Below are 19,576 nucleotides of genomic sequence, written 5' to 3' on the forward strand. Positions count from 1 at the left end.
ATGCATGTAAATTATTTGATACATACAGGATGGCGCCTCTCATATGACTCGAAGGCTCCAAGAAGAACGGTCGTTTATATCGAAATGAAATTTCTACAGGGTGTCTCCAAAAAAATTACTCGTCGAAGTTTTTTGTAATAGGACCCCCTATATATTAATTGATTTTTGAATAGCAAAAAAAAATAAAGGTGAGTTTTATTAAAGAAGAATATACCTAAATTGTAAGGTATATTCCACATTTTGTGAAAATGAAGAACAAATTTTAAATTTCAATAACAGCTACCTAAATTGTAATTTACCCTGTATAGCCTGATATTTAATTACTATAACCTTTGATTGTTAAACCCTTTGAATAAGAAGACTAAGGAAGGAGCATATCAAAAATCTTAGGTACACCGCGATGGGCCTCAAATATGGCCGACTTAAATTCCGGTTTATCAGTGTCGTTCTAATTTTATTTAAAAAATCTAAAACTATGATGTAAGGGAGACGTGGGGTAGACTCAATAATTTGTTCTTTTATTCTACGTTGTGAATAAATGTTGGTAGTTATTAAAATTGTTATAAAAATATATAATTCTAATAAAAATAGATAAGTTATAATAAGTATTTATTAACACAAACATCCGATACGCTACTGAAGCAGGTAAGTCAAATTAACGTATCTAAATACTTTGATATCTAATCTTTGACAAGTAATAAATAAATGCTAAAATGCAAGAAAAATATATAATTTAGTTAATTTAAGTGAATTTCATAAATGATCGGTTTACTACACGTATGTATGTTATATAGTCACTTACTAGGGAAAAGTTGTTCCATTATTTCACTCAATTTTTGCCGAGATCTACCGCACGCTACACAACCAACTATTTTAGAGTCTTTTTCGAGAAATCGCGATAGTGTCACTGTTAATTTAAGTTCTGTCACAATTTCCATCTAGATTTACTACCTTTATACAACTATCAGTAGTAGAATAAATAATAAATAACATAAAATAAGCTCCGTAAATGACAAATCCACAAAATTTCAAATCAAATTCAAATGTGTCAAATGAATCGTCAAACAGAACTGTCAAGGATCCCCACCCCAGAGTGCTTTTTCCGCCCACCATGCATGAATACATGGATAGCATTATGCTCCTTCCTTAGTCTTCTTATTCAAAGGTTAAACCACATTCAAATTTGTCCCGAAAAGTTATACAGGGCGAGATAAAATTAATACTGAAGATTGGCTACGTTTAAAAGCAAGTTACTCCTTTATTTTAAATGGAACATTCAGTATATTATACCGGTATTCAATGGAGAATTCATATATCTTGATTGACAAAGATTTTTCTAGATATGTATATTCATTTTTATGATTTTGCCTCAGTAGATCTTTATTATTTGACACAATATATGTGGCTGTGATGTACCTTTTGTTAATTTAACAAAAAATAAACGATGTAGAGTAAAATACTCAACGGTACTAAAAAGATTAAAACATATTTTAATTATTACAGAATTAAATCTAGATATAAGCGTATAATTATGACACAAAAATTAGCTAGATGAAATCAAATGCCCAATATGTGCCTGCATAAAATGATTTTCTCTTTTCAAAAGACCTTTTCATGTTAAAGGCATATGTGAAGTTCTATTTCGAAAAGCAGTAATGTCTTAACATATAACTAAGAAAATCTTTGTTTGAGGGGTAGGCAACCTTTATAATATTTTGAAGTGACCTGAATTTTCCATTGAATATCAAAATAAAATACTGGGTGTTTAATTTAAAATAAAAGCGTAATTTGCTTTTGAAGATTCAATATTAATTTTGTCTCACCCTGTATAACTTTTTAGGCCAAGTTTTAATTTGATTATTTAAGTACAATCGTTAAGTTAACTATTTATTAAGTTATATCGGATTAATTCAAATTTAGGTAGCTTTTATAGAAATTTAAAAATTGTTCTTCATTTGTAGAAAATGTTAAATATGTCAAAAACTTTACATTTTAGTCATATACTTCTATAATGAAACTCACCTTTATTGTTCTCTTAGAATCCCAAAATCAATTAATATATAGGGTGTTTTATTACAAAAAACAACTTTGATGTGTAATTTTTTTGGGACACTTTGTAGAACTTTATATTTTTAAAAAATGCTCTAAATTAACCTACTAACCTAATATGCTCACAAGATTTAATTTCAATACCAACTATCGTTCTCCTTGGAGCCTCCGCGTCGTATGAGAGGCGCCACCATGTCACAGTTAGCCTGGGCCAAAATGTCAAGAAAAAAAATATATAAACTTTGAGTACTTTATTTTTTAAATGCCGATACCACTAGCTTCAAAAAAATATCAAAATTAAAATCGCCGACATAAAATTGAGGTCTCTATACAAATTTAAAAAAAAAAATTTCAACCAAATTAAAAAGCGCGCAGAAAGTTTTGTTAATAATAAATAACGACCATCATCGCCTAAAGGTATGCTTACTTTTACCCCCCTCCCTGTTTCTAAATCCAGAAGGTCGGGTCTCTGCACAAATTTACATAAAAATAGACTTTAATCTAACGGAAAAAGCTAAAAAGTATTTTTTTTAATATTTTAGTGATAAAATTTTACTTTATGATCATAAGTATTATTAAACAAGTAAAACTACAAACTAACAATTAAGGAAGTACAATTAATAACTTTAACACACACTGAATTTTGTCTAAAAAGGAAGAAAACAATTTGGTACTAGCTATAAGTAAATAAATAAATTTTAAACATGGTTACTGTTTGGTTTGGTAGGAAGCAACACTCCTAAGGAGATTTTTTTGACCAAATTGCCTGCCTGGTCAGGTGGAAATACCATTTGTTTAAAAAACGTGAACTTACTGATGATTTCCATTTAAAACTGGGCATAGATAGTGTAGGTGGATCTTTAAAAATTTGTCTGTCTTTATGTTGTTACGAAAATCCCGAAATAAAACAAGAAAAACATAAAAGTACCGGAATAAACAAATTTATTATAATAGGATTGGCTCCCAAAATAATAGAAACCTACAAAAATATCAGAGCAATGTTTGAGATTTTGCAACTCCATACTATTTGTGGAGTCAGTTCTTACACATTTGCCGCAGATCTAAAGTTGATAATGATTATATTGGGCCTTCAATCTTCATCATCATGCCATCCATGTGCCTGGTGTGATGTTAACTCAAAAATTTACAGTCAAGGGGAGAACTAAGATCCATAAAATATATTTCCAAATGGAGTACATTATGGAACGAGGAGACAGGTGGAAATTTAAAAGAAACAAAAAAGTACAGTAAGTGTACTGCTAAGTTTACTTTATTGACTTTTTAATAGTTATTTTTTGCAAATTTTAATTAAAATTTTTAGAGAATTGCGCCAACATTCCTTTAATAACTGGTGATGACAATCTTCCAATTATCAACTATATATTTATTTAGATGGGAGTGTACAAAAATATACGATTCTCTAAAAAGGACTTTCCGGAAATTGCTGAAAGCTGGCTAAGAAGTTCTGGGGATACAATTAGACCATTACAGCAGATTTAATGGAAATAATGGAAGAAACTTGCTTAAAAAAGTTGACGTCCTTAAAGCACTAGATCCTGGTACTTACTTTGTAACAAACTTTATTTTATTATTGTTATTTGGACACTAAGCCCTTTGTTTATTTTTTAGACAACAAATACATAGAGGTATTTTGTGCCTTCAATTATGTAGTAGCCAGCTGTTTTGGAAAATATATTGATACCAATTATTACGAAGCCTATATACTGAATTTTTCCGACAAAATAAGAGATACGAAAATCAGTTTTAATCCAAAAATTCACGCTGTTGTTCCCCATATAGTGGATCTTGTTAGTATTTCACAGAAAACATTGGGCTTTTACTCTGAGCAAGCCTCAGAGCAGGTGCATCATTCCTTTAAGTTGTTCTCAAAAACTTTAATTCAAATCCGAGATCAAAAAACTATCAAAAAAAAACTCCTTAGGAGTGTTGCTTCCTACAACAGTAACCATGTTTAAAATTTATTTATTTACTTATAGCTAGTACCTTATTGTTTTCTTCCTTTTTAGTCTAAATTCAGTGTGTGTTAAAGTTATTAATTGTACTTCCTCAATTGTTAGTTAGTAGTTTTACTTGTTTACTAATACTTATGATCATAAAGTAAAATTTTATCACTAAAATATTAAAAAAAAAATATTTTTTTGCTTTTTCCGTTAGACTAAAGTCTATTTTTATTTAAATTTGTGCAGAGACCCAACCTCCTGGATTTAGAAACAGGGAGGGGGGCAACAGTAAGCATACCTTTTAGTGATGATGGTCGTTATTTATTATTAACAAAACTTTTTGAGCGCTTTTTACTTTGGTTGAAAAAGTTTTTTTTTTTAATTTGTGTAGAGACAGTGGTATCGGCATTTAAAAAATAATGTACTCAAAGTTTATATATTTTTTTTCTTGACATCTTGGCCCAGGCTAACTGTGATGTATAGTTGACTAATTATTTATTATTTTTTATTCTAGATATTTCAAGTCTTCTTAAAAACGTCAAACCCGTAGAAGACATCAGCTCTCTTTTACCACCAGGGTATAAACCACCTAAATCTGCCGACACTTCCGATATTTTCGAAAAAGCTAAACCGGTAGATATTAGTGCTCTTCTGCCAAAAGGTTATAAACCTCCTAAGACCGATGAAACTACCAAACTATTCGAAATGGCCAAGCCTGTTGATGACATTAGTGCATTGCTACCTCCTGGATACAAACTTCCGAAAACAACTAGTACCACGAATTCTCCGATTTCCGACATTTTAGCTAAAGCTAAACCGGTAAATGATATCAGTGCTCTTTTGCCACCTGGATACAAGAACAAGCCTGGACCAAAGAATGCAACCAAGGGTGAGTATCAGAATTATTTTCTTAAAGCTCAGCTCTGCTCATGCTAAAAAGCAAAATTGTCTAGTAGGTATACAGAGTATGGTGACAATTTCGATGCTCAACATTGGTATCTCTACGAAGAGGAAACTACGAGAGATACGAATTCGGTTAAATGGGATAAAAGTTGCGTAATTAGAAGTTTGACGCACACCTATGAAGAAAACCCCGGTATCTTGATTAGTTTATGCCAAAAAAAAATAAAATAATACGTTAATTTTAAATGATAATATCTTCAATACTATTGTAACTATTGCAACATAATTGGGTAGTTTTATATTTTTGACTTCGACCAATTAAATGCCGTTTTCAGAAAATGAAAATTCTCGATTTCGCACAACAACAGTCAAGTTTTTGTTTTCTTATGGCCGCCATTTTGAATTTGTATACTATTAAGCTCCGCGCGCACTGAATAGGTATCGGCGATCGGCACGACAAAAACAAAGCTAGATATGAAAAATAGTCAAATAAAACTTCTATTTGTAGTTTTTTAAACTAAATAAGTGTCATTACAAACATTTATATATAGCTTTTATTTTAAGTTTTTAAAATCTTTGTTTTAAGTCAGTAGTAAATAAAACGAAACTTGTGTTTACATTTTGTTTAATGATTGACGTTTCGACCAATTTTAATTCGGTCTTCTTCAGGATCTATAATATACGTATAAATAATTTTCTACGTTTGTGGGTAAGAAAAATTATATATTAAACACATTGTTAGTGATAAAATTGTGTTGTATATTATAGATTCTAAAGAAGACCGAATTAAATTATCGAAACGTCAATCATTAAACAAAATGTAAACACAAGTTTCGTTTTATTCACTACTGACTTAAAACCAAGATTTTAAAAACTTAAAATATAATAAAAAAGTCAAAGAAAATTGAAAGAAGAAAAAATATAAATAGTTTTTATAGTACCGTATTATCGAAAAGTAACGGCATCAGCGATGACCATGAAATGAAGGTCGGTGCCATTTTATATGTAAATTTATATAGGAAATGTCATCAATCGTCATTTCCCATTCAACTGGACGCCGTTTTTTTCTATCATACGGTAGATATATGTACGAATATTTTATTCAAACATAAATATTATTTTCTCTATTTGTACCTTTTACGGAGCGATCAACATAGTAACATAGGATGACTATTTATCAGCTGTTATTACTAACGTCAAAACAAACCAAAAATTAAATAATATGATAAGTTTTTTGACGATATATAAATTCGATTTTCAAAATAATGTGAGATAATCAAAACGAGATGAGAAATAAATGGGTTTAATCGGAAGGTTTTCTAATTCAGTTATTGAATAAGTGTAGTAAACAATATAGGTTACGCGCTTGTAAGAAATTTTTATAAGAAACCGCATATTAAGTATGATATGGTCTCGTACACTTTCGATTAATAATTCATCGGACATGTTTAATGTAAAACCGCTCCACTAAAAACAGTCGCTCGGCGTAGACTATTCGCCCCCTTCCATGCATTCTCTGATTTCGCCTGATGGCGCGAGTAACGCCGATAGCTCGAAGCGCACCGAGCGCACCGATCTGATGCGGTGCGCGGGCTTACATTTATTTCAACGTAAACTGAAAATTACGTGCCGGTCGCTCTCGCCGATACCTATTCAGTGCGCGCGTTAGATAGAGCGAAAAAATGTCTATACGGTGGTATCTAATTTTTATTCATTATTATGAAAATTCACTAAAAAAATGAGATTTTTTAAAAATTCGCTCAAAAGATCAAGTCTGCCTTGGAAATCCCATTGACACTTTATACAGGGTGGCCCATCGAAAACGTTCCGCAAGGCATAACAGCCAGGGTATTTTTTTTCTCAAAAAATCCAAAAACACGTCAATTTTGTTTGTGAGGGGGACAACTTATGCCCCAAAAATGATTGCAAAATCATCAAACCCTCTAGACGGAGGTGTCATCCCCCAACTTTTTTCAAATGGGAAGGGGTGTCTAGTGGCGTCGCAATGAAAAGGGCTTTCTATGCTCTATATTTCCCCGCTTCGTTTTTGAAAATCGGTCGAGTCATTTTGAAAACATGAAAGACTGAAATTTGAAAAGTACTTTTTTTGCAAAAAACACATAAATTGAGTTAATTAAAAAAAACTTATCTTATTAATGAAGAAAATGCTGAAAATGTTGCCCGTCAACCTCCATACAGTAATACAAATTATTTTCAACCCGTTCTAGAAAATTCTGAAAAACTTGCGGGGGTCACTTCGCAACAAACATCAATAATTCGTCTTCGCAGGTCTTCTAATGAGGCGGGTGGAGCGCTATACACTTTACTTTTTATGTGTCCCCATAGAAAAAAGTTTAAAGGAGTCAATTCGGATGACCGGGGAGGCCACTCAAGTGCACACCTTCGTCCTATCCACCGAACGGGAAAGTTATTGTTTAAATAATTACGCACATTTTGAGAGTAATGTGGAGGTGCACCGTTTTGTTGAAATATTAGTTCCGCTTCAACGTATCCAGGATTGTTCTCTATGATGTCAGTTAGGGCTGGGTCGATGGTATTTTCCAGTAAATCCAAGTACATATCACCTGTTAGATTTCCAGGAAAAAAAAGGACTCACAATAGAATTTCTAAAAATACCAGCCCACACGTTCAATTTCTTAGGGTTTTGTGTGTGCACCTCGTGAAAAACCCTGGGGTTGTCCTCAGCGCAGTACCAACAGTTGTGCCGATTAACTACACCTTTCAAAAAGAAAGTACACTCTACCTAACCCGATCGTTCATCATTGTGGGAGGTGAAAAAATGCGTCAACATCTAGAAATAATAAGAAATAATAGCAAATTGGTCGAAGGAATTTATCCTTATCATTTACTCTGATAAATGTTTAAATAAACTTTTCAAATTTCAATCCTTCATATTTTCTCAATGGCTCGACCGATTTTCAAAAACGAAGCGGGAGAGTATAGAGAATAGAAAGCCCTTTTCAATGCGGCACCACTTGACCCCCCTTCCCCTTTGAAAAAAATTGGGGGATGATACCCCCGCTTAGAGGGTTGAAGATTTTGCAATCATTTTTGGGGCAAAAATTGTCCCCCTCGCAAACAAAATTGACGTGTTTTTGAATTTTCTGAAAAAAAAATTACCCTGGCCGTTATGCCTTGCGGAACGTTTTCGATGGGCCACCCTGTATATATTTTTATTTTTATACCATGGTTCTAAAAATAAAAATATATAAATCAATCTAAGTAGAACGAAATATTCTTATGAGTTTAAAAGCTCAACAGCCGATAAAAACATATATTTTAGTTAAAAACTCATCACTGGCCAACATGGCAGAATTTTAATCCATTATTTTATAGAATTGACATGGAGTCAGACACAAATCATATACTTATTTCGTATTTGTATCTATAAAACGAGAAACTCGTGTTTCGAAAATGTATCGACAATAAATGGAAACCTTGTCTCCAAAACGTTTCGATTTAATATGTGTAGAAATTTCGAATCAGTCACCTGTCAACAACGCCAATCAAAACTTGTGGTCAAAATAATTAAAACATTTTTATTTACTTATTATAACACAATTGAAACATAAAAACATGTATTCCATTGTGGAAAAAAAAGAAAAAAACGTTTGCTAGTAACATTTTATTCGGTTTCCTGTCGGGTATTGGTACTGGCCGTTATTACATTTATTCCTAAAACATATCATCTCTGTAATGCGTATAATTAATAATTATTATAAAATCGCATAAGAAAAATATCTGTCCAAGAAAAAATAAAGTCCTTCGTTCTGCTTCTTTAATTATAGTATCTACTATAAAAACTTGAAGAATGCTCAAATGCAAAAACTGCAAAATAAAATTAAAACAACAAAGTAAGGTTATGTTCTTATATATGACAGAATATCAAATAAATTATGGAAACTATTCAGGCACAAAACGGGTACGAAATCTGTAAATGTGAGCCACATCTGTTTTTTAATAGTTTCGAAAAATTTGTGACATTAAGGTCTTTATTGTTATGCTTATATAGGTGCGTATTCATTATCCGAACGAACGAACGAACGAACAAACGAACGAACGAATGAAAGTGCGGTATATTTAGACGGGGACCGAACGCATGCGGCCGTTCGTTCGTTCGTTCGCTCGACCATCCGTTTCGAGTCGGTACATCAAAGGCGTTCGCGTCCGGTCTTCTCGTGCGGTTCTATCGTACGGTCCCCGTCCATACCACTAGCGAACATTCGTTCGTTCGTTCGTTCGTTCGGATAATGAATACGCACCTTGTAGCGAAATCATATTTTGGTAAAATGTTTCGAAACAAAAAGCGATTTATGTTGCGAAACTATGACGAAACTGTTTCGCAATGTTTCCCAACAGAGATTGTTTCGATTTTCTGTCTTAAAATGCTACTTGGGTATCATTAATTTTTATAAGGAATGAATTTATACAGTGCTTTTATTTTAACTGTGAACTATGTGTACTAGTAAATATTATAGTAATACATAAACATATCCGTTTTTTAATTTTATATATTATAGGTGTTGACAATCTGCTAAAGAACGCCCAACCCGTCGACATTAGCGCCTTCCTTCCACCCGGATATAACAAGTTTAAAACTTCCACACCTAAAACTCCTGTCACCATTAGTCAAGAACTGCCCTCAAACCTACTGCCGCCTGGTTATAAAGCTCCATCGAAAACCACAAAGGTTCCAGATAATTTACTACCTCCAGGCTTCAAAGCAGCAGAAGAAACTAAGGAGACTACAACTAGTTCGGCACCTGTTACTAGTACTGCTGCTGGAACTGTTAAAGTTGTTTTCCCAAGTAGACCTGGGGGTGCTAGGAAGACTGCTCGCATAACTACGCCTAAGCCTGTTGAAAAGTCCATTAATAAACCCACTTCACCAACAATACAAAAAGGATGGCCTGTCAGGTAAATCACAGCATAGATTTGAATAATATAATGTAGTGAGTCATCACCATCGTTGATTGAACGAAGTGGGAAGATACGCAACTTAATGAGCGAATTCGAGACAAGGTTGATTTGATTTCAACTTACGTCTCAAGTGCTATACGGTGGATCCCCCACTCATTTTGCGGCCAACGCATAAAACACTCATTTTCTGTAGTTCTTAGGCTAGCGAAGGTATATCGAAGACGGTGTGGAACTGAAAGCAACAGTGTTGCCATATTAAAATGTATAATATCTGTAATACGTTTAACGAAAATATTTTTGGATGAAAAATCAGCGTTTATGAATTGAAAATTTATTCGTGTTAAACACAGAATAAACAAAAAATGTCTATACATATTATGTGGCGGATTCATCTCTTCCAAAAATCCTATATGGGTATTTTGCCACTGCAAGAAAATCTACAAAATATTTTTTATTTCTATCTATTATATATTTTTTGCAAACACTTCTGCGTTAATCTAAACTGAAACTACTTGTCAGAAGTTAGGTGTTTACAGATTAACAGAACGTCAACGGTTTTTGTAGACTTATCTGTTTTAAAAATCTAAATTGTTCTCGAATAGTTGAATTTAAATATTTTAAATATTTTTTTTCTTTCTTCTTTGTATTTTTTTGCTTCCTACGACGGAAAGAGATACTTTTCGAAACGTTAAGTATTTGTTTGTTCGTTTGGCAAATTTGTATATCTGTAAACCTAATTTCTGACAAGTAGTTTCAGTTTGGATTAACGCGGAAGTGTTTGCAAAAAATAACTATTTTATTTTGTAGATTTTCTTGCAGTGGCGAAATACCCATATAGGATTTTTTGGATAGAATAAACAACAAAAATAAAAATTCTTTTATAGGCAATGAATAGGATGATCGAAAAAAGTCGTTTAGTTTGCTTGGAAATGACGACTATTGACATTTACTATAATAGTTTACATACGAAATAAGAGCGATCTTCATTTCCAGGCCAACTGTGACGCTGTTCTTTTTTTAATCATATAATATTATATTACATTGTTTCATGATAGAAAATCCGTGTTATTGACGTACTGTATCCAAAATCCGTAAATCTACCGATTAATCCATAGTTCTGGCAACACTGTCTCCGGAAACGACCCGCTCTGTCGACTGAAAGCAGAATCATCTTTTTTTATATACAGTATTCTTTATCCGCTGCGCTGTAAACGAATATCGATGCGCAGAGCTAAACTAAATCTCGGACATATAACCGTAACGCCAGCTACATCTCGGACATATTTTGTGCTAAAAAATCGCCCTTAAGGTTGCGCATCTCTTTATTTCTTCAATCAACGTTACAATCATCATTTTATTGAGTTTCCCCCGTTATATTCTTCTTAAGGTGCCGTGCAGATTCCTGCGTAGGCGTTCATCTTTTTCTTCCTCATCAGATGGTTCTGTTAACTGCCGCGACTTGGAGTGCTTGGAAGTCCTGTATCCAATGACGAATATTTCTCAGCCAGGATAGCTTCCTTCGTCCTATCCCCCTTTTGCTCCCCTCTATTTTACCCTGGAGAATCAGACGCTGAAAGTGATAGCGTTCTCCACGTAGTATGTGTCCCAAATAGGCTATTTTCCTATTCTTGTTGATTTCGAAGAGTTCACGTTGTTCCAGACCAGCTCTTCTGAGAATGTCTTCATTCCTAATACGGTCGGCCCAGGGCACTCTTAGCATCCGTTATATTGGTAAAATTTAATTTAACACCATTGCCAAGGGTGTATTCGTGTACCAACTTGATACACCAAAACATATTTTTTTTTCAAGAAATGAACTTCTGTTTAATGTTTTGTTAATATACGTATATAACTTCCATAGTCCATCCTTGTGCGATATTTTTATTCGGATCATAAATGAGACCCAGGTATATTATCAAACTGCTGCTATAATAGACCAAGGGCATAAAAGGCATAAAAAACAGCGCAGTGCAATCCAAAAATAAGGAAATGCCTGTATATTGCTTAAGTTTTTTCCCACTATTTTTAAGAACATGTTCTATAACTTTTATTCTATAACTTTTATTCTATTATCTATTCACAACTTGGTTACTTTTCATTTTTTAGATTTATGCGTCATTAGCGTCACTGTGGTGATTTGGTGAACCTTTATTCTTTCTATTTTTGTGACCACTTTTTCAAATAAAGTCCAATAAGAGATATTTCTCCTCATCTCTACACTCCATAGTTAAAATCTATGACCAGTAAACAAAAAATCTCCTATTATACCCTGTAGCTCTTAAAGTAGCTCTAGAATGAAAAAAATGAGAATTTTGTTTAAGTGCAAACCTAAAATATGTATGCGGATGTATTTCAGGAAAATATTTTAACTTCTAGGGTGGCTCAAAAAAGTGTGAGCAGATCAGTATAATTTTTTAAAATGAAAAACCCTGTATACTATTGCATTTTTGGCTTCCTTTCAGATCACTTTACATAATTAATACTAATATATGAGTAAATATGTTTCGCTAATTTCAAAGTTATTAATAAACAAATCAAAAATATATATTTTTTAACCTTCCTTGAAAAAATTATTTCAAATATAAAAACTGTCCTGAAATCAAAACAATATTAGGTATTTTCTTTAGATAGTCTATAATTACTTATAATACAGGACTGTTTAGAAACAGTACTAATAAAAACCCGACATAAGCTCGTGTTTTAATTAATAAGATAATGAAATAACTAATAATGTATATTTTTTAGAGCAAGCACTGAATTCACCGGATGGCCTACACCATCTACGACTCCTATTTCTATCGAAAAACTACTAGAAGCTGCAAGAACTGCTTCTACGAGTACTTCAACTACATCGTCCTCTACAACAGTTACTACCACAAGAACTACTACCACCACCACTACTACACCAAAGCCTACTACTCCAGGTATTCATTTTCTTTTGTCACTAATTTTTACTGATTTAGTAATGTTATTTTTAAGGGAAAAAAAACCACTGTACATTCTAATAGTTTCTCTAGACAGAAAATAAAATATTTATTATGAAAATAGCCACTGTGTAAAAAATATACTGATCTGGTCATCGTAGAAGCATGGTCTGGATTTTAAACTTGATTTTCATGTTCTTAAACTTGATTTTCATGCGTCCGTCAATCTTGTCGTGTCATTTTCGCGCCACTTTTCATCCGTAAATTTTTTACTCCAGCCCGTCAACAGAGAAATATAGTACGATAACGGACGTTTTGACACTTTTTTAACAAATATAATCTAACCTTGATAAATATATAATAGTATAGTCTGTGAAACGAATAACTTTGAATTTGACAGTTCCCGCGGGTTTTCCTAGTGTTAATTTTATTAAGTTAGCAACTTGCGGCCATGCTGATGCAAAGCCGTCTCTAATAGAACAGCCACGGAGCGAATTTTATGACGTCATGCTAGTTAGATACTACGGATTAATAAATATGATGTAGAATACATGGAAAACATAATTATTCCTCGTATATGTAATTTTATGGATTATATTCGACACTATTTTTTTCATATGACACAACACTGATGAAGACTATAAACGTTAGCTATAACGTTTATTTTAAACCAAAAAAAATAATGAAAACTTAATCAGCGTTTTTCCCGAACCTATATCCCAAGAAAATCAAAAATTTTAGAATAATTTTACATATAAAATGAGAGCAATGTTTATTTCATAGCCATCGCTGACGCCTTTTTTTCTATGATATTGTATTATTTGCAAATATAATTTTTCAAACATTGATGATTTCAAAATATACATATAAATTTTGTGAATGCAAATAATAATATATCACTATTAGTAGATATTGAATGTTTTTTGTTAAATTAGATCGATTTTCAAACCCCAAAATTTAAAATATATTTTACATTTTACCCCTTATCTTATGTACCTATTCATTATTTGTACATTGTAAAACATTTGCTGCATTTGTATGGTTCATAGTTTATTTGCCAAAGTAACTGTATATAACAGTTAACTGTATATTATGTATATTTCATGTAAACTATATCATTTTTAAAATACAAACCAAAAATACGAGGAATAATTATGTTTTCCATGTATTCTACAACATATTTATTAATCCGTGGTGTCTAACTAGCGTGACGTCATAAATCTCGCTCCGAGGCTGTTCTATTAGAGACGGCATTGGGCTGATATTTAGAAATGTCAAAAGCTGATGACATTTTACTTTTGTCAATTATGACATTTCGCGGCGATTTTTGCAAGAAGTGGAAGAACTGTCACTTGTTTTATTATTTTCCTTTTCTATTTCACGAAAGTAAAAAGAGTTACCTATCTGATTCGTTCAGGCACTCATTTTAAAGAATATCAGTAACTTTTTGGACAGAGGGATTTGATATTTGCAATGTTGGTAAAAAATAATTTATGGAGGATATACATTTTTGATAAACTCGGAATAAAATTAGTGCCTACGTGTTTTACAAGACTTTTTTGAAACTGCATATTTATGTAGCGTAGAATATTATAAAAGTTGTATACAGGGTGTTTCAAAAAACTTGTGCCATCTCTCGTGGGGAGATTCCTCACGTAAAAATAAAATTTATTTTTCATATTAACATAGGTCCGATACTGCTTTGTTTCGTAGCTACAGGGTCTTAAAGTCTTAATAATCTTTCGATTTATTATAATTTTCTTCCAAGTACTTTTAGTGATTCGAATGAAATTTTGAGGGTAAAAGTTACTATAAGTGCTACTTTAATGGTAAAAAAGTGTCGATAAATTCATCAGGGGCCTGCATATGGGTTATAATTTAAATATGTTTAAATAAAAACATGTATGCCACTGACTTTTTTCTTTTGATATCAAATTTATGTAGGTCGTTTAATGCCAATTAAAAGTTATCTCTAGATATTTTGTTGAATTCGGCCTCCTTGATGAGATAAACGCAATTTTATTAATCACAATTAATAAAATTTAAATAAATATAAATTAAATATTTTTTTATTAATAAAATTAAAATAAAACTATGGATAGAGCAATCTTCGAGATATGGTATATGTTTTTTGAAATACCCTGTATACAGAAAACTTTAGGGTGCTTTAAAGCACTTTAAAAACATATTGTTAGAATATTAAAAAAGTTGTAATAGTAAGTATACTTAAATAATATAATTATTTTTCGATTTTAGGTATTTGTACTGGAGACTGTGATTTAGCGGGAACGATTAAACTTATTGGTGGAGCAAAATGGGCTCCTGAATTACTCGATAGAAACACTAAAGAGTATCAAATATTGGCAAATGATGTCGAAAATGAGGTATTTCTACATAACTCTAGTTTTAATTTGATTTTAATTGATTTTCCCTATTTTTCTAGCTTGAAAGTATCTATAGCAGCTCTCCAGTGTTGAAACAATGGTACAGAAAAATTAGAATTGATGGATTCAGGTAAACTATAATAATCTAATATAAAAAGTATTCCTAACTTGTAATTTTTAAAATTTTCTATAGTGAGGGTAGCGTACTGGTGGATTATTTGGTAGAATTAAACGAAATCGGTCGACAAGTCGATACTCAGGAGATTAAACGGCTTTTCCATCAGTCATTGATGGACAGCAGTCCAAAGAATAGGGAACCAAAATCCCTTAATCAAAGTGCAGTTGCTGAGGCCAGAATTGCATTGGGCCAGTTTGAAGTTGACCCAAAATACACTGACTTTGTTGGTAAGTCTAAATTTAACACTAGAATATGAAGTCTTAAAACTCCTTTTAAATAGTTGTTCAAGTCAATTTGGATTTATTTTACAATGAATAATTACATGAGCTTAATTTATTATTTTAGTAATACCAAAAGGAAACATTCCAACCATAGGCTATTCAGACGAGAATGTACTATTACCTCAATGGGCTATTGCTGTTATAGTTATAGGTTTAGCATCTCTGCTCTTTGTAATAATTTTTGGGGCTACTGTGGTGAGTATTAGATACTTCATAACATTACAACAAATAACACCAAATTTATGTATTTTTTTCAGCTGGTTAATAGACATAAGAACTCAAAGAAGAGTCCAGTTCCATTGACGGAGGATATGCTGAACGATCTAAATAAAAGCCACATGGGTGGATTCGAAAATTTCGGAGCTGATGATTTTTACAATATGGACGACGTTTGGGAAAACAAGCCCTATGAGAACAAGTTCCACAAAAAGGTATATTTTATTCTTCACAATATAATATTAATTTTAGTATAAACTCAATAGGTACATAGAATTTCAATAATTAATGATGAAAACGTAGGTGAAACTCAGTTCGGCTTCAGAAAGTGTTTGGGCACCAGAGAGGCTCTGTTTTCACTACAAGTACTAATCCAACGAGCATGCGACGTCAATGTAGATGTCTTTGCGTGCTTCATAGACTTCGAAAAGGCCTTTGATAGAGTCCAGTATGACAAACTCATCTCGATTTTACAGGAATCTGGAATAGACGATAGAAATACAGAGATAATAGCAAAACTTTATCGTCAACAAAACGCCGTGGTTCGAATCGAGAACGAAACTTCAGAAGAGTTTAGTGTAAGGAGGGGAGTGCGACAGGGCTGTATATTGTCGCCTCTGATATTCAATGTGTACTCGGAACATCTATTTAGAAAGGCACTGGATGGCACAGAGGATGGGCCGGTAATAAACGAAGAAATAGTAAACAATTTGAGATATGCAGATGATACCGTTCTGTTGGCCGATACCGCTGAAGGTCTCCAAAGGCTTATAGATCGTGTGGCGAATACATGCAGCAGATACGGAATGAAGATGAACTGCAAGAAGACTCAAACGTTGATCGTTAGCAAGAACTACATCAACAACTTTCAGTTCACTGTTAACAACATCGTTGCATACCTGGGCTGCACCCTGACTAAAGACTGAGACCACTCTCGCGAAATAAAACACCGAATCGAAATCGCGAGAGGGGCATTTAACAAAATGCGAAATATACTATGCAACCTGTCCCTCAACGTCCACACTAGAATCAGAGTCCTGAAATGCTACGTGCTCTCAACCCTTCCGTATGGAGCAGATGCGTGGACCCTTACCGATGCATCATACAAGCGTGTGGAGGCATTTGAGATGTGGTGCTATCGGCGCATGCTTAGGATGTCGTGGGTGCATCGGGTGTCAAATGAGACTGTACTACACCGCATCAACAAGGAGTTGGAGTTTCTGGTGAATGTCAAACGTAGAAAACTGGAATACTTCGGACACATCATGCGGAACGAGAAATACCGCCTACTCCAACTCATACTGCAGGGGAAAATAGAAGGCAGAAGATCAGCAGGACGCAGACGAATATCGTGGCTGCGAAATCTACGAACATAGACCGGATTGACGTCAACAACTTTGTTCAGAACGGCAGTGAACAAAGTAATATGGTTCAATGTGATAGTCAACATCCAAAGAGGATAGGCACTTTAAGAAGAAGTAGAATATTCAAAGTGTAGTATAAGATGATTAAAAAGTTCGCACACCAGTTTCTACAAAATATTTAATTTTTAATTTCATAATCTACAGGCTATACAGGGCAATTAAAATTTGACCCCCACCATTGCAATCTCGAAAACTATAGGAGATACGAGGATGGTTAAATTAGGGCAAAGTTGTGCATTGTGTTTAATAATATCTCGTTTAGAAACATTTAAATCTCCGAGCAGTTCCACTCAGTATTCGAGAAAAATCGAAATTTGAAGGTTTCGATTTTTTTTCTAACGTTATCTGACAAGATATCTCGAAGACGAAGAAGATATATCGATAGACAACATTTTTTACACATCTAAATAGATAAACTCATTGCGATTCTAACGATGTACAGTACCAGTAAATGTGACAGAAATGGCGCTAGAACATAGAATATATTTTCAAACGTATCCAGAAAGATAACAATACAGAATATTATTTGAAAAGTTGAATGAGCATTCGGTTTGTGCTTTTTAAAATCAACGATGATACACGAATCTAGAATCTTAATAGTAAATAATAAAATAACGTAGGTAGTAGATACGATAAGATAAATTTACAAGAAAGAAAACCCAGAAAAGATCTAGTGGTTCTCAAAATTTAAGCGAAAAATCATTTTTTTTTAAACGTTCAAAGTAAAATATCTTGGTTATTCTGGATTTACATGAAAAATGGCAAAGAGAAAATATGTTTCTTTTTTCTTTTTTTCTATCGAGATACCCGATTCTACCAGCACTGAAAATATTTGATCTTATTTAAGGCTCACCCTGTATTTTTGACACTCTTTATTATTGGCACATTAATGCACAACTTTGCCCTATTTTAACCATCTTCGTATCTACTAGAGTTTTCGGTGGGGGTTGAATTTCATATTATATATTATATAGTCTGTGTCAATTTACAAAATTCATACTTAGCTATTTGTTTTCAGAGATCGGATGGATCCATTCACGACAACAGCATGTCGAACCTGTACGACAGCTGGCGCTCAGAATGGAACCAGAACATGTACAGCGGCTACTACCCGCACGCCAGCAGTCAACACAGCGGCTACAGCGGTCGTAGAAGGCCGGACTATGACACCAATTTTTAATTTAATATTGGCAACAGGGAGCCAACAAATTTATATATGGTCAATTGGATTCGGTGACTTACAGGTTGGAAAACAGATAAAAGGGAGAACCGAGAATTAAAATTAGTTTATAGTGGTTTTACAACTGATAATTTATTTGACAAATTACTTTAATGAAATAGTTTGTACAGGGTGTTTCACTAAGAATAGCTCTCGGCTGTATCTCGGAAAGTATTAGCCGTAGGGCTTGCGAAAAAAAAACATTTGTAACTAAAGAGGCTACAGAAATTGCTGGAAATTATTTTCAAGCTTGTAGACCGCTAGAGGGCGCAACTGTTATAAAAAATAAGAAAAAGGAGTTTTTACTGTTTTTACACAATTTTGTTTAGATAACGGGTACTATAAATAATAGCTTCATAAACTTCAGTAAATTTTGAATATTTTTTGTAGGAACTATTTTCCCGTATCTGCGAAAATAAAGTAGTGGGGGAAGATTAGATCTGCTTTTATTTATACCAGAATACCATAATACCAAATGTATTAATTTCTAATAATTAATAGATATCAATGACAGTGAATAAGAAATGATGCCTTAGCGATGCCATGGTAGGCTTTGGAAAAAAGTTGCTTTTGACGTAATAGTATAAACGTCAAAGTGTTATTTGATCAACATTTTGATAGTTTTAGCAGCGTTTTTTCTCTTTTGAAGAAACGTTTTTAGAAAAGCAATCAAAAGATAAAAAACGTTGCTAAATTAATACATCTGGTATTATGGTGTTCTGGTATATTGATTTTAGAACAAACTAATCGTTTCTATCTTATTTGTTACTCGTTACTCGTTAATCAAGAGGGTTAGTGTAACCGTGTTATAAAAACAACGTAGTTAGGGCTTATTTTTTCGTATTGATTATATTTTTGATAATAAGTTTCGTTTGGAAAAAGATATCAAGATGCGGTTTTCGCTGACTTTTTAAGCTTTTATTACTCTTTATTATCAGCGAAAACTACATAATATACTGTCGTATTAATTTTTTTTTGAGATAACGCGCAATGTTTGTTAAATTGTAAGACAGCGCCCCCTACCGTCTACGTTCAAAAGCTTATTTTTATTGTTTATATGGCATAATATAGAGTAAGAAACGCTCTTTCAAACGAG

At 33.0% G+C, this 19,576-nt stretch overlaps 1 protein-coding gene across 1 annotated transcript in view; it reads left to right on the forward strand.

The window, feature by feature from the left end:
- The window catches only part of LOC115878467 (mucin-5AC), a 239,996-nt gene extending 221,368 nt beyond the window's left edge, over positions 1–18,628 (forward strand). The window contains exons 7-15 of the mRNA XM_030894985.1: positions 4,525–4,899; positions 9,455–9,851; positions 12,600–12,778; positions 15,035–15,162; positions 15,222–15,292; positions 15,356–15,567; positions 15,686–15,816; positions 15,879–16,052; positions 18,280–18,628. Of these exons, the coding sequence (XP_030750845.1) occupies positions 4,525–4,899; positions 9,455–9,851; positions 12,600–12,778; positions 15,035–15,162; positions 15,222–15,292; positions 15,356–15,567; positions 15,686–15,816; positions 15,879–16,052; positions 18,280–18,441 (1,829 nt within the window). The 3' untranslated portion in view covers positions 18,442–18,628. The remainder of the gene's footprint in view (positions 1–4,524; positions 4,900–9,454; positions 9,852–12,599; positions 12,779–15,034; positions 15,163–15,221; positions 15,293–15,355; positions 15,568–15,685; positions 15,817–15,878; positions 16,053–18,279) is intronic.
- The last annotated feature ends 948 nt before the right edge of the window (positions 18,629–19,576 follow it).

This window comes from Sitophilus oryzae, unplaced genomic scaffold (assembly GCF_002938485.1).
Source record: "Sitophilus oryzae breed Bouriz unplaced genomic scaffold, Soryzae_2.0 scaffold_1512_pilon_pilon, whole genome shotgun sequence".
NCBI lineage: Eukaryota > Metazoa > Arthropoda > Insecta > Coleoptera > Curculionidae > Sitophilus > Sitophilus oryzae.